Below are 15,987 nucleotides of genomic sequence, written 5' to 3'. Positions count from 1 at the left end.
TTGAAGAGATTGTTGGTAATGAAGTACATTTGTAAGAAATATTTTTAGTGTATACTGAATATGTGTACAAACTGTGAGATATGCCTCTAATAAAATGATAGATTTAGAAATTGCCTGGCACATAAATTCATGCTTTTCAAACAGCTATTTATAGAAGGAAAAGTGATATTTAAGCTACCCTAGTAGACTATTATAATCTGCCTTATATTACCTAAGATAGTGGTCCCATATTTGAAAATAATGTTGTAAACCATTCAATTGTTTACTCACCCCTAAGTTATATCAATTGGAAGATTTTGGATTGTTCAGGAAAAGAATTACTTTTACAAAAGTAAGACTTCACTGTCATGGCTCAAAGAGATCACTGCAAAACAAGTTATACTATAGATAAAAATAAACCAAACCAACATGAATTTTTAATAAACAAAAAAATATTTTATGGTGATGTGAAAAACAACTATTAATTGGAATCTTTTCTGTTATGAAATGAAACATCAGTGAATCTGGTGTTGTTATATGTTTAATAAGGATTCCTCTTCCCCCATAGGTCCTTAACACTTATGCTAACATCTCTGCAGACCTGGATGATGATCTCAGCCTGGGAAGAGCCTATGAAGCAACAGCCAAGGTCCTGCAGAGGTAAGTTAGCACATCCTTGTCTTGCTGTCACTGTGAATTCACTCAACTGTGAAAGACAAATTGTTTGAGGTCTGTCGCTTTCCATTACTGCCTGCTTAAATTTTAAGCAGTGCCCTTCTTAAGTGACCCTTTCATTGTAAGTTATTTTAAACCAATGTGGTATTTTTAAATATACACCTAAACTCTTCTTTGTCTTTTCCTCCTTCATGTTATTTTATTTTTGATATTCTGGAAGTTTAGTGATGACCTTGATTGAATGAGAGGGAAAAATCAGGTCACATCTCACAGGTTAAAAAGGCAGAGAGCACAGAGATACACAGTACGCTTCAGTAACTCTGTTTCACCGTAACCTTTCCAGATCTCTTCTTTGAGGCAAGTTTCCATTTTGTGCTTCAATCGTCCTTCTTCCATTAAGACATCTCTCCTTTGAGCATGTCTGGATAAACAATTGGGTGCAAAACCAATATTTCCTTTAAAACAGAAAATTGAACAAAAGTATATATGAACAATTTGTGATACAAATTTTTCCATGGAAAATATATGATATAGCCTTCACTTATTGTATTGTGATTGCTGTGTACTCCATTTAATCACAGCATTATATTTAAGCCAAGATAGAGTAAGAATAAAAAAAGTTATCAAAGTTATGGCCTTGGTTTTTGGTATGTTACCTTATATCCAAGATATAGCTGTTAAATAATTTTGTAGTAGTAGTAGTAGCAATAATAATAATAATAAACGTAGATTGTGTCAAATTCTAATCTTCCCATTTGTATTTCAGTTGTAAACACATACAAAGTGGTGTTTTAAAAGGCAAAATTGTTATTCCAAAGGCATTTGAAATGTGTAATGCCTTGAAAGTGGTTCTTCATTATGTAATTACAATTCCAATATAATAATCATTAAATATTAAATAAATGATTAATTAAAGATCAAAACACCAACACGAATAAAATGTATAAGGTGCCCGACAACATAAATACAATGCACTGCAGTCATCACTGGATGAACAGTAAGGGACAGACATAGTTATAAGGAGAGTATAGACATTTACTCAAGGAAGGCAGGGCCAGCCATGAGTGAAGCAAGCAACCTGTGAGTGTTGTGGTCCCTCCACATAAAGACTGATAACCATCCTGTGCGTGATGAACCCAGCTATCCCTTAAACTTTTATTTTCCAAATAATCACCGGAAAGAAGCAGATGTTTGAACACGAAAAAGAGATGTATAAGGATTCAATGTAATGTCTGTTTGGAACACACCAACTCTGTGCCCTTTTATCAAGCTCATTTTGATTATTTCATTATTTGATTCTGCTGTTAACACTGCCCAGAATCAGTAGAAAATGATTGATTTGTCTTGCTTTATAGTAGCAGACCTGGTCTAAGCCTAAACAGTTAAATAAATGCATCCCTCAACATGTTTATAAAATAATTTCTAAAAATAACATTGTGTTCCAACCTAGATAGAGAGAGAAAACTTCAGGGAAAAAAGTTTTCTTTCATAAACCTGTACTGAGCACTTACTATGTCACATGACAAGTGTTGGATTTCCCCTTCAGTTACTGATAGTCTTTATAATTATTTTTGAAACTTCTGGAGACCTGAGGTTATCTTAAAATACTTCTCACCTGTTAAACCGGGGTCTCATCTGGAATATTTTAGTTTCCACTCCGGGATTTGAATTCCTGCTCTATACTGTGAAAGTTAAGGGGAAGGGTTGAATAAGTATCTTGGCAACAACAACAACAGATAATCAAATGTTTTAATTTGGTTGCTTAAGTATTATTTTAGGTTGAGGTATGGAAAATGATCCATATATATATATTTTTGAAGTGTAGTTAATTTACAATGTTGTGTTATTTTCTGGTGTACAGCAAAGTGATTCAGTTATATATATACACACATATATATATTCTTTTTCATATTCTTTTCCTTTATGGTTTATTATAGGATATTGAACATAGTTCCCTGTGATGTATAGTAGGACCTTGTTGTTCATCTATTTTATATATAGTGGTTTGTATCTGCTAATCCAAAACTCCTAATTTATCCCTCCTTCCCCTTCCCCTTTGGTAATCATAAGTTTGTTTTCTATGTCTATGATCATAGTCTGTTTCTGTTTTGTAAATAAGTCCATGTGTATCGTATTTTAAATTCCATATATAAGTGTTATCATATGATATGTCTTTCTCTGTCTGACTTACTTCACCTAGTATGGTAATCTCTAGGTCCATCCATGTTGCTGCAAACGGCATTATTTCATTCTTTTTTATCGCTGAGTAGTATTCCATTGTATATATGTACCACATTTTCTTTATCCATTCATCTGTTGATACTTAGGTTGCTTCCATGTGTTGGTTATTATAAATACTGCTGCTATGAACATTGGGGTGTGTGAATCTTTTCAAATTAGTGTTTTTGTTTTTTTCCGATATATAACCAGGAGTGGAATTGCTGGGCCATATGGTAGTTCTATTTTTAGTTTTTTTCCGTACTATTTTCCACAGTGGCTGCACCAATTTACATTCCCGCCAACAGTGTAGGAGGGTTCCCTTTTCTCCACACCCTCTCCAGCATTTATTATTTGTAGACTTTTTAATGATGGCCATTCTGACCAGTGTGAGATGCTTGTAGTTTTGATTTGAGTTTCTCTAATAATTAACAAAGTTGAGCATCTTTTCATGCGCCTATTGGCCATCTGTACGTCTTATTTGGAGAAATGTCTATTTAGGTCTTCTGTCCATTTTTTGATTGGGTTGGGTTTTTTTGATGTTGAGTTGTATGAGCTGTTTGTATATTTAGGAAATTAAGCCCTTATTGGTCGCATCATTTGCAAATATTTTCTTGCAGTCCATAGGTTGTCTTCATTTTGTATATGGTTTCATTCACTGTGCAAAAGCTTATAAGTTTAATTCGGTACCATGTGTTTAGTTTTACTTTTATTTCTTTTGTCTTGGGAGGCTGATCTAAGATAACATTTCTAGAATTCATGTCAGAGAATGTTTTACCTATGTTCTTTTCTAGGAGTTTTTTGGTGTCATGTCTTATATTTAAGTCTTTAAGCCATTTTGAGTTTATTTTTGTGTATGGTGTGAGGGTGTGTTCTAACTTCACTAATTTAAATGTGGCTATCCAACTTTCCCAACATCACTTGCTGAGGAGACTGTCTTTTCTCCATGTACATTCTTGCCTTCTGTGTGAAAGATTAATTGACTGTCGGTGTGTGGGTTTATTTCTGGACTGTCTATTCTGTTCCATTGATCCATATGTCTGTTTTTGTGCCGATACCACACTGTTTCGATTACTGTAGCTTTGTAGTATTGTCTGAAGTCTGGGAAGGTTATGCCTCCTGCTTTGTTCTTTTACTTCAGGATTGCTTTGGCAATTCTGGGTCTTTTATGGTTCCACATAAATTTTTAGATTATTTGTTCTAGGTTTGTGAAAAATGTCATGGGTAATTTGATAGGGATCACATTAAATCTGTAGATTGCTTTGGGTAATATGGCCATTTTAATGATATTAATTCTTCCAATCTAAGAGCATGGGCTACCTTTCCATTTCTTTCTTATCATCTTCATTTTACTTTATCAATCTTTTACAGTTCTCAGAATATAAGTCTTTTAACTCCTTGGATAGGTTTATTCCTAAGTATTTTAATTTATTAACATTTTTATTGGAGTATAGTTGATTTACAATGTTGTATTAATTTCTGCTGTATAACGAAGTAAATCAGCTATATGTATACATATATCCCCATACCCCCTCCCTCTTGTTAATCCCTCCCACCCTCCCTATCCCACCCCTCTAAGTCTTAACAAAGTGCGGAGCTGATCGCCCTGTGCTATGCAGCTGCTACCCACTAGCTATCTATTTTACATTTGGTAGTGTATATTGTCAGTGCTACTCTGTCACTTCGTCCCAGCTTACCCTTCCCCCTCCCCGTGTCCTCAAGTCCATTCTCTACGCCTGCATCTTTATCCTTGTCCTGCCCCTTGGTTCATCAAAACCATTTTTTTTTTAGATTCCATATATATGTGTTAGCATAGGATATTTGTTTTGTTTCATTGTTTTTGTTTTTTTGCTAGTATGATAAGCTTTATATTTTTTTAACATCTTTATTGGAGTATAATTGCTTAACAATGGTGTATTAGTTTCTGCTTTATAACAAAGTGAATCAACTATACATATACATATATCCCCATATCTCCTCCCTCTTGTGTCACCCTCCCACCCTCCCTAAACCATCCCTCTAGGTGGTCACAAAGCACTGAGCTGATCTCCCTGTGCAATGTGGCTGCTTCCCACTAGCTATCTATTCTACATTTGGTAGTGTATATATGTCCATGCCACTCTCTCACTTCATCCCACCTTACCCTTCCCTCTCCCCATGTCCTCAAGTCCATTCTCTACCTCTGTGATTTTATTTCTTTCCTGCCCCTAGGTGCATCAGAACCATTTTTCTTTTTTTTAGATTCGATATACATGTGTTAGCATATGGTATTTATTTTTCTTTTCCTGACTTACTTCACTCTGTATGACAGACTCTAGATCCATTCACCTCACTACAAATAACTCAATTTCATTTCTTTTTATGGCTAAGTAATATTCCATTGTATATAGGGGCCACATCTTCTTTATCCATTCATCTGTCAGTGGACATTTAGGTTGCTTCCACGTCCAGGCTGTTGCAAATAGTGCTGCAATGAACATTGTGGTACATGTCTCTCTTTGAATTATGGTTTTCTCAGGGTATATGCCCAGTACTGGGATTGCTGGGTCATATGGTAGTTCTATTTTTATTTTCTAAGGAAGCTCCATACTGTTCTCCAGAGTGGCTGTATTAATTTACATTCCCATCAACAGTGCAAGAGGGTTCCCTTTTCTCCACACCCTCTCCAGCATTTATTGTTTCTAGATTTTTTGATGATGACCACTCTGACCGGTGTGAGGTGATACCTCATCGTGCTTTTGATTTGCATTTCTCTAATGATTAGTGATGTTGAGCAGTCTTTCATGTGTTTGTTGGCAATCTGTATATCTTTTTTGGAGAAATGTCTATTAAGCTCTACCATGCATTTTTGGATTGGGTTGTTTGTTTATTTGATATTGTACTACATGAGCTGGTTGTATATTTTGGAAATTAATCCTTTGTCAGTTGCTTCATTTGCAAATATTTTCTCCCATCTGAGGGTTGTCTTTTTGTCTTGTCTCTGGTTTCCTTTGCTGTGCAAAAGCTTTGAAGTTTCATTAGGTCCCATTTGTTTATTTTTGATTTTATTTCCATTTATCTAGGAGGTGGGTCAAAAAGGATCTTGCTGTGATTTATGTCATAGAGTGTTCTATGTTTTCCTCTAAGAGTTTGATAGTGTCTGGCCTTACATTTAGGTCTTTAATCCATTTTGAGTTTATTTTTGTGTATGGTGTTAGAGAGTGTTCTAATGTCATTCTTTTACATGTGGTTGTCCAGTTTTCCCAGCACCACTTATTGAAGAGGCTGTCTTTTCTCCATTGTATAATCTTGCCTCCTTTATCAAATATAAGGTGACCGTATCTGCGTGGGTTTATCTCTGGGCTTTCTATCCAGTTCCATTGATCTATATTTCTGTTTTTGTGCCAGTACCATATTGTCTTGATTACTGTAGCTTTGTAGTATAGTCTGAAGTTCAGGAGCCTGATTCCTCCAGCTCCATTTTTCTTTCACAAGATTGCTTTGGCTATTTGGGGTCTTTTGTGTTTCCATACAAATTATTCAATTTTTTGTTCTAGTTCTGTGAAAAATGCCATTGATAATTTGGTAGGAATTGCATTGAATCTGTAGATTGCTTTGGGTAGTATAGTCATTTTCATAGTGTTGATTCTTCCAGTCCAAGAACATGGTATATCTCTCCATCTGTTTGTATCATCTTTAATTTCTTTTATCAGTGTCTTATAATTTTCTGCATACAGGTCTTTTGTCTCCTTAGGTAACTTTATTTCTAGATATTTTATTCTTTATGTTGCAATGGTAAATGAGAGTGTTTCCTTAATTTCTCTTTCAGCTATTTCATTGTTAGTGTATAGGAATGCAAGAGATTTCTGTGCATTAATTTTTTATCATGCTATTTTACCAAATTCATTGATTATACTTTTCTGGTAGCATCTTTATGATTCTCTATATATAGTATGATGTCATCTGCAAGGAGTGACAGTTTTATTTCTTCTTTTCTGATTTGGATTCTTTTTATTTCTTTTATTTGTCTGAATGCCATGGCTAAAGCTTCCAAAACTGTGTTGAATAATGGTGGTGAGAGTGGGCAACCTTGTCTTGTTCCTGACCTTAGAGGAAATGCTTTCTGTTTTTCACCACTGAGAACAATGTTGGCTGTCGGTTTGTCATATATGGCCTTTATTATGTTGAAGTAGGTTCCCTCTATGCCCACTTTCTGGAGAGTTTTTATCATAAATGCGTGTTGAATTTTGTCAAAGGCTTTTTCTGCATCTACTGAGATGATCATATAGTTTTTATTCTTCAATTTGTTAATATGGTGTATCACTTTGATTGATTTGCATATAATGAAGAATCCTTGCATTCCTGGGATAAACCCCACTTGATCGTGGTGTATGATTATTTTAATGCACTGTTGGATTCTCTTTGCTAGTATTTTGTTGAGGATTTTTGCATCTATATTCAACAGTGATATTGTCCTGTAGCTTTCCTTCTTTGTGACATCTTTGTCTGGTTTTGGTATCAGGGTGATGGTGGCCTCATAGAATGATTTTGGGATTGTTCCTCCCTCTGCTATATTTTGGAAGAGTTTGAGTAGGATAGATGTTAGCTGTTCTCTAAATGTTTGATGGAATTTGCCTGTGAAGCCATGTGGTGCTGGGCTTTTGTTTGTTGGAAGACTTTTTATCACAGTTCCAGTTTCAGTGCTTGTGATTGGTCTTTTCATGTTTTCTATTTTGTCCTGGTTCAGTCATGGAACGTTGTGCTTTTCTAAGAATTTGTCCATTTCTTCCAGGTTTCCATTTTATTGACATAGAGTTGCTTGTAGTAGTTTCTCATAATCTTTGTATTTCTGCAGTGTCAGTTTCATTTCTAATTCTATTGATTTGAGTCTTCTCCCTTTGTTTCTTGATGAGTCTGGCTAATGGTTTATCAATTTTGCTTATCTTCTCAAAGAACCAGCTTTTATTTATACTGATCTTTGCTATACTTTCCTTCATTTCTTTTTTATTTAGGATCTGATCTTTATGATTTCTTTCCTTCTGTTAACTTTGGGTTTTTTTTGTTCTTCATTTTATAATTGCTTTAGGTGTAAGTTTAGGTTGTTTATTTGAATTTTTTCTCATTTCTTGAGGTAGGATTATATTGCTATAAACTTCCCTCTTAGAGATGCTTTTGCTGCGTCCCATAGAATTTGGGTCATTGTGTTTTCATTGTGATTTGTTTCTAGGTGTTTTTTGATTTCCTCTTTGATTTCTTCAGTGACCTCTTGATTATTAATAGTGTATTGTTTAGCCCCCATGTGTTTGTATTTTTTTAACTTTTTGCCCTGTAATTGATATCTAGTCTCATAGCATTGTGGTCAGAATAGATACTTGATATACTTTCAACTTTCTTAAATACACCAAGGCTTGATTTGTGACCCAAGATATGATCTATCCTGGAGAATGTTCCGTGAGCACTTGAGAAGAAAGTGTACTCTGTTGTTTTTGGATGGAATGTCCTATAAATATCAATTAGGTCCATCTTGTTTAATATATCATTTAAAGCTTCTGTTTCCTTATTTATTTTCATTTTGGATGATCTGTCCATTGGTGAAAGTGGGGTGTTAAAGTCCCCTACTATGGTTGTGTTACTGTCAATTTCCCCTTTTATGGCTGTTAGCATTTGCCTTATGTATTGAGGTGTTCCTATGCTGGGTGCATAAATATTTACAATTGTTATATCTTCTTCTTGGATTGATCCCTTGATCATTATGTAGTGTCCTTCTTTGTCTCTTGTAAGAGTCTTTATGTTAAAGTCTATTTTGTCTGATAAGAGAATTGCTACTCCAGATTTCTTTTGATTCCCATTTGCATGGAATATCTTTTTCCATCCCTCCACTTTCTGTCTGTATGTGTCCCTGAGTCTGAAGTGGGTCTCTTGTAGACAGAATAGACAGCATATATATGGGTCTTGTTTTTGTATCCATTCAGCCAGTCTGTGTCTTTTGGTGGGAGCATTTAATCCATTTACATTTAAGGAAATTATTGATATGTATGTTCCTATTACCATTTTCTTAATTGTTTTGGGTTTGTTATTGTAGGTCTTTTCCTTCCTTCTCTTGTCCTTCCTGCCTAGGGAAGTTCTTTTAGCATTTGTCATATAGCTGGTTTGGTGGTGCTGAATTCTCTTAGCTTTTGCATGTCTGCAAAGGTTTTAATTTCTCTGTCAAATCTGAATGAGATCCTTGCTGGGTTGAGAAATCTTGGCTGCAGGTTTTTCCCTTTCATCACTTTAAATATCTCCTGTCAGTCCCTTCTGGCTTGCAAATTTTCTCCTGAAAGATCAGCTGCTAACCTTATGGGGACCCTTGTATGTTATTTGTTGCTTTTCCCTTGCTGCTTTAATATTTTTTCTTTGTATTTAATTTTTGATAGTTTGATTAATATATGTCATGGCATGTTTCTCCTTGGATTTATCCTGTATGGGACTCTCTGTGCTTCCTGGACTTGATTGCCTATTTCCTTTCCCATGGAAATCTCTAACTATTTTGTCAGACTGTTTCTTTTTCTCTTCTTCTTCTGGGTCCCCTATAATTCGAATGTTGTGCGTTTAATGTTGTCCCAGAGGTCTCTGAGACTGTCCTCAATTCTTTTCATTCTTCATTCTGCTCTGTGGCAGTTATTTGCACTATTGTATCTTCCAGGTCACTATACATTCTTCTGCCTCAGATATTCTGCTATTGATCCCTTCTAGAGAATTTTTAATTTCATTTATTGTGTTGTTCATCATTGTTGGTTTGCTCTTCAATTCTTCTGGGTCCTTGTTAAACGTTTATTGTATTTTCTCCATTCTATTTCCAAGATTTTGGATCATCTTTACTTTCATTATTCCTAATTCTTTTTTCAGGTAGACTGCCTATCTCATTTTCATTTGTTTGGTCTGGTAGGTTTTTACCTTGCTACTTCAACTGCTGTGTACTTCTCTATCTTCTCATTTTGTTTAACTTATTGTGTTTGGGATCTCCTTTTTTCAGGCTGCAGGTTCATAGTTCCCGTTGTATTTGATGTGTGCCCCCAGCGGGTGAGGTTGGTTCAGTGGCTTTTGTAGGCTTCCTGGTAGAGGGGACTGGTGCCTCTGCTCTGGTGGGTGGGACTGGATCTTGTCTTTCTGGTGGGCAGGGCCGCGTCCAGTGGTGTGCTTTGGAGTGTTTCTGAACTTAGTATGATTTTAGGCAGCCTCTCTGCTAATGGGTAGGATTGTGTTCCTATCTTGCTAGTTGTTTGGCATGAGGTGTCTAGCAGTGGAGCTTGCTAGCCATTGGGTATAGCTGGGTCTTAGCATTGAGATTGAGATCTCTGGGAGAGCTCTCACCAATTGATATTACATGGGGCCAGGAAGTCTCTGGTGGTCCAATGTGCTGGACTTGGCTCTCCCTCCTCATAAGCTCAGGCCTGACACGTGGCCGGGGCACCAAGACTCTTTCAGCCACATGACTCAGAAGAAAAGGAAGGAAAAGAAGGAAGAAAAATATAATAAATAAATATAAATAATAAATTTTTAAAATAATAAAAAATTTTTTTTAATTTAAGTTTTTTTTAAAAAGAAGAGAGCAACCAAACCAATGAACAAATCCACCAATAATAGCAAGCACTAAAATGTAAACTAAGATAAACATAAAACTCAGAAACAAATCAGTTGCAGACAGCAAGCCCTAGTCTACAGTTGCTCCCAAAATCCACCACCTCATTTTTGGGAGCATTCATTGTCTCTGCAGGTATTCCACAGATGCAGCATTCATCAAGTTGATTGTGGGAATTTAATCTGCTGCTCCTGAGGGTACATGGAGAAATTTCCCTTTCTCTTCTTTGTTCACACAGCTCTTGGGGTTCAGCCTCAGTTTTGGCCCCACCTCTGCGTGTGGGTCATCTTCAGATGTCTGTTCCCCACCCAGACAGGTGAGGGTTAAAGCAGAGGCTGATTAGAGCTCTCTTGCTCTCTCAGGCTGGGGAGAGGGAGGGGTACTGTAGTCATAATTGGAATGCAGGGCTAGCCTCCAGTGTCAGAGGCCCAAGTGACATTGCAACAGCCTGTGGTGTGCCAGGTATTCTCCCAGGGAAGTTGTGCCTGGATTTCAGGACTCTGGCAGTGGCAGTCTGCACAGGCTCCTGGAGGTGGGGGTGGGGGTTGGGGGGGTAGTAACCTGTGCTTGCACACAGGATTCTTCGTGGCAGTGGCAGCAGCATTAGCATTTCATGACCATCTCTGGGGTCCAAGCTGATAGCCGCAGCTCACACCCATCTCTGGAGCTTGCTTAGGCGGTGCTCTGCCTTCTGTGGGCATACAGGGAAGGAATCCCCTCTCCTGTGCACCCCGAAACAATGATCTCTTGCCTCTTCGGCAGGTCCAGACTTTTTACCTGACTCCCTCCCAGCTAGCTGTGATGCACTAGCCCCCTTCAGGCTGTCTTCACACAGCCAACCAACCCCAGTCCGCTTCCTGTGGTCTGACCTCCGAAGCCTGAGCCTCAGCTGTCAGCCTCCACCCACCCTGGCTGGTGAGGAGACAAGCGTCTCAGACTGGTGAGTGCTGGTCGGCACCGATCCTCTCTGTGGGAATCTCTCTGCTTTGCCCTCTTCACCCCCGTGCTGCACTCTCCTCCATGGCTCTGAAGCTTGCCCCCCCACTCACACCCTGTCTCTGCCAGTGTAGTGGCTCCCTAGTGTGTGGAAACTTTTCCTCCTTCACAGCTGCCTCCCAGAGGTGCAAGTCAGTTCCTATTCTTTTGTCTCTGTTGTTCCTTTTTTCTTTTGCCCTACCCAAGTAAGTGGGGATTTTCTTGCCTTTTGGGAAGTCTGAGGTCTTCCGCCAGTGTTCAGTAGGTGTTCTGTAGGAGTTGTTCCACATGTAGGTGTATTTTTGATGTATTTGTGGGGAGGAAGGTGATCTCCACATCTTACTCCTCCACCATCTTGAAGGTCCCCCTAAGTATTTTATTTTTTGATGTGACTTTAAAAGGGATTTTTTTTAACTTTTACTTTCTGATATTTCATTGTTGTTGTAAAGAAATGCAACAGATTTCTGTATGTTAATCTTGTATCCTGCTACCTTTCTGAATTTGTTCATCAGTTCTAGTAGTTTTTATGTGGAGTCTTTAGGGTTTTCTACATAGCGTAACATGTTATCTGCATATATTGACAATTTTACCTCTTCCCTTCCAATCTGGATACTTTTAATTTCTTTTTCTTGTCTGATTGCTGTGGCTAGGATTTCTAATAGTATGTTGAACAGAAGTGGTGAGAGTGGGCATTCTTGTCTTGTTCCAGATTTTAGCAGTAAGGCTTTCAGCTTTTTATTGTTGAGTATTATGTTGGCTGTGGGTTTGTCATAAATAGCTTTTATTATGTTGAGATATGTTCCCTCTATACCCACTTTGGTAACACTTTTTATCATGAATGGATGTTGAATTTTATCAAATGCTTTCTGCATCTATTGAGGTGATCATGTGATTTTTGTCTTTTTTTTTGGTTGATATGGTGTATCACATTGATTGATTTGCATATGTTAAACAATCCTTGTGACCATGGGAGGAATCCACCTTGATCATGATGTTTGACCTTTTTTATGTGTTGTTGGATTTGGTTTTCTAATATTTTGTTAAGAATCTTTGCATCTTATTCATCAAAGATATGACCTGTAATTTTCTTTTTTGGTAGTGTCTTTATGGTATCAGGCTTCATAGAATGACTTTGGTATCAGGCTTCATAGAATGACTTTGAGAGTGTCCTCTCCTTCCAATATTTTGGAAGAGGTTGAGAAGAATTGGTATGAGTTCTTTGTATGTTTGGGTAGAATTCCCCAGTGAAGCCATCTGGTCCTGGACTTTTGTTTGCAGGGAGTTTGTTTCATTTTGTTTTACAGATTCTATTTCACTTCTAGTGATCAGTCTGCTCAAAATATCTATTTCTTCTTGATTCAGTTTTGGTGGGCTGTATGCTTCTAGAAACCTGTTCATTTTTTCTAGGTTGTCTAATTTGCTGGCATATAATTGTTCATAGTATTCTTTTACGTTTTTTTGTATTTCTGTGGTGTCAGTTGTTATTTCACCTCTTTCGTTCTTATTTTGTTTATTTGGGTCCTCTCTGCAGGACTGGAGCACTCTCACTGTGAGAGGAGCCACTGAGTATTCCTCCACAGGAGCTTCCCACCAGGAAGTGTGCTCTGTGGTGTTGCCTGTCATCTGCTGTGTGGGTTCACAAAGTACGCTGTTTTGGACACTGCCCTCAGCAATGCCTCAACTGTGGAATGCAGGCAGTCAGCCTTGGTGTCCCTCAGGCACTGTGTTCACAAACCCACCAGTGCAGATTTGTAGTCACAGATCCACTGAAGTCACGTACCAGGACCACAGCAGTCACGCACCTGGACATGCCATGGGACCTATGGAAGCAGCCTAGACCCTTGCCCTGTCTCCATGTGTGTGCACCCACAAAGCCCACATCTTCTAACTCTGGATCTGCCCCAGACACGGGAGCACATGTAATCTACTTGGGTGACCCACAGGCACTGAGTTTATAAAGCCAGCGGTGGCAGCAGTGGCATAAATCCACAGATCACACAACCACAAGGAGAGGACTCAGATTTCAGCCCTGCTTCCATAGTGGCATGGCCCATGGAGATTGGCTCTGATTTCAGCCCAGCCTCCATGTGTGGGCAACCTGCTTGCATGCTCCCAGAGCTCATAGAGGTGGAGCCACACCAGCTGTGAGCCCTCCAAGAATGAGGCTACTATAGTGTGGGCTCTGCCCCTCCCTTCATGTACCTGTTAACAGTGGTATTTCACTTTTATGGAGGGCCCAGGCTCCTTCTGCATACACCCCCCCAGTTGCAGCCTGTCCCACACGCTATCCCCTTCAGGCTGTCTCTGTGAAGCCAACCCCAGTCCTCTCCCTGGGTCTGTCTTCTGAAGCCTGAGTTTCAGCACCCAGCCCCTGTGCACACCAGCAAATGTACACATTGGGCTGGGGAGTGCAGTGAGGTGACACGGACTATCTGTGTAGGTCTCTCTGTTCTGCCTGCTGCACTTTTCTCTGAACGTCTGAAGTTCCCTTCCTGTCCCAGCTGATCTTCTCACCCATGAAGGAGGCTTCCCAGGGTGAGGGAACCTTCCCTCTTTCACAGCTCCCTCCCAGGGTCACAGGTCCTGTCACAATTCCTATTTTTCTCTTTTTTTTCTTTCATCCTGCATGGTTACATGGTGATCTTTCTTTCAATTTTGACTGTCTGAGATCTTGTGCCAGCATTCAGTAGGTATTCTGTCAGAATTTTTCCACATGTAGAAGTATTTTTGGTGTATTTGTGGGAGGAGGTGAGCTCCAAGTCCTTCTATTCCACCATGTTGATTGGAGCCCTTCGGATCCAGCTATGTTTGATATATCATGAAGTAGGGTATGTTTCTGGTAGGAATGGGGACGATTATATCCCAACACTCTCAACAATCTAGCAACCTGCCTTGGGGCAAACATATAATGGGCAAGAAAATGTATCGCCATCTCACTTTTATACCAAATGAAGTGAATTCCACTTGTAAGAATTCCCATCTACTAAAATACCAGTGAAGTCATCAATGATTTGTATGGTAGGCATGGGTTCTTAATTGTATAATGTTATGTAATGCACAAAAGAGTACAGGAAAAGCTTCCTCTGAGGTCATAAGGAAATAGTGTCCCGAGGCCACCGCAGGATTTCCAATCCAAATCTGCCATTTTGCTGCAGTGTTGCTGTATTTGGAGGCGCCCTCAGGGGAGTGTAAACCTCAGCATGTTCTTTCACCATTTGTGCATGCTAACTCAGAAACGTATGTTTCAAAACCAAAAATTCTATATACAGGTAGGCAACAGCACCCTAGATATCTGATAAGCCTTATTAAATTGAGTCCACTAATTACTAGAAGTCTTTTGATATACATTTTGTGGTCATTTTTCGAATATTTCGCTTCAAGGGCTTGGTGTTCTTTGACACACGCACACACACACAAATGCACGCACACCCACATAGATCCCTTTCATCATCCTACACGGTCCCCAGATTAGCAGTGACATGCAAGAAAAGGAGCACAACCAAAATAGGGGAAATTATTGTGGTGGTGACTGAAAACTAAATCAAGCTGCATATGAAGCTTAGCATCGCCTCTAAACCTCTCTCTCCTACCCTGTGCAATTGTACAAGTTTCGCTAATGGGAGCCTATCTCTATAAACATATTTTATCTCTTTAAAGGAAATGGAAGAGGATAGCCATGTCTAGGATAAGTGTGTGTTTAAGGCCATCAGCAGAGCATGCATGAAAGGTGAATCAGCTGTAATGCTGGAAGCTTCTAAAATGGTTATCAGAATTTACACTAAGCCTTCAATTGAAAAACATGCCACATTCCCTCAAGACTCAGGACTTGGTGATACAGTTGCCCATTTGGTAAGGCTAGGCTCAGCCCTGGCATTAGGGTTATCGATGAAGGTTTCAATAGTGAGCAGGGTTTTTTATTTTTGCTATTGGTCTGAATTATATTAATTGCACAAGGGTTTAAGTAGCATAACAGAAAAATAAGGATTTACAATGTCTTTTCCCGTCCACCTTGAATACTGGTGAAAAAAAAAGTTGGTATTCTAAAATGAGAAAAATTGCCTATGACACAGCTATAAAAGCCAGAATTATGGTCCATAAAACAAAGAGATAGTGAGTTGAGAAATTACCAAGTAAATATTATTATTACATAGATAAACAATTTGAGTAAATACAGAGGGAAAAATCCTTATTTTCCTTATGGCATTCTTTTTTTTGCCTCATTTACTGAAATGCTACAACTCTCCAAATAATCAGGATGACTTTTAAAAAGAATCTAGGGGGAAAATCACAAAACCGAGAGTCATTCAAGACATACTGGTCACAACTAGCCCATCTCTGGGTTTATTCCTTACCAACTGTTAAATTTTCTTGCAAACTCGGGTTAAATTATTTCCTAGAAAATTTTCCACAGTGGAGATCTTTAAATCAATCAGTACAAAGTTTCAAGTGTGAAAATTACCCTTTCTGTTATAGCTGAAAATTAATTTCTTCTTGCTTGAGAGAAATGACATGCCCTAGTAATTTTCATACATTCTTTAAAA

At 38.4% G+C, this 15,987-nt stretch overlaps 1 protein-coding gene across 1 annotated transcript in view; it reads left to right on the top strand.

Annotated features, from left to right (window-relative positions):
- Positions 1–15,987, top strand: part of TTC29 (tetratricopeptide repeat domain 29) — a 157,135-nt gene that overhangs the window by 117,045 nt on the left and 24,103 nt on the right. Inside the window, exon 7 of the mRNA XM_065877199.1 lies at positions 548–639. Within this exon, the coding sequence (XP_065733271.1) occupies positions 548–639 (92 nt within the window). The remainder of the gene's footprint in view (positions 1–547; positions 640–15,987) is intronic.

The sequence above is a fragment of the Phocoena phocoena genome, chromosome 5 (assembly GCF_963924675.1).
Source record: "Phocoena phocoena chromosome 5, mPhoPho1.1, whole genome shotgun sequence".
NCBI classification, from domain to species: domain Eukaryota; kingdom Metazoa; phylum Chordata; class Mammalia; order Artiodactyla; family Phocoenidae; genus Phocoena; species Phocoena phocoena.
This window is presented reverse-complemented; position numbering and strand designations above follow the sequence as displayed.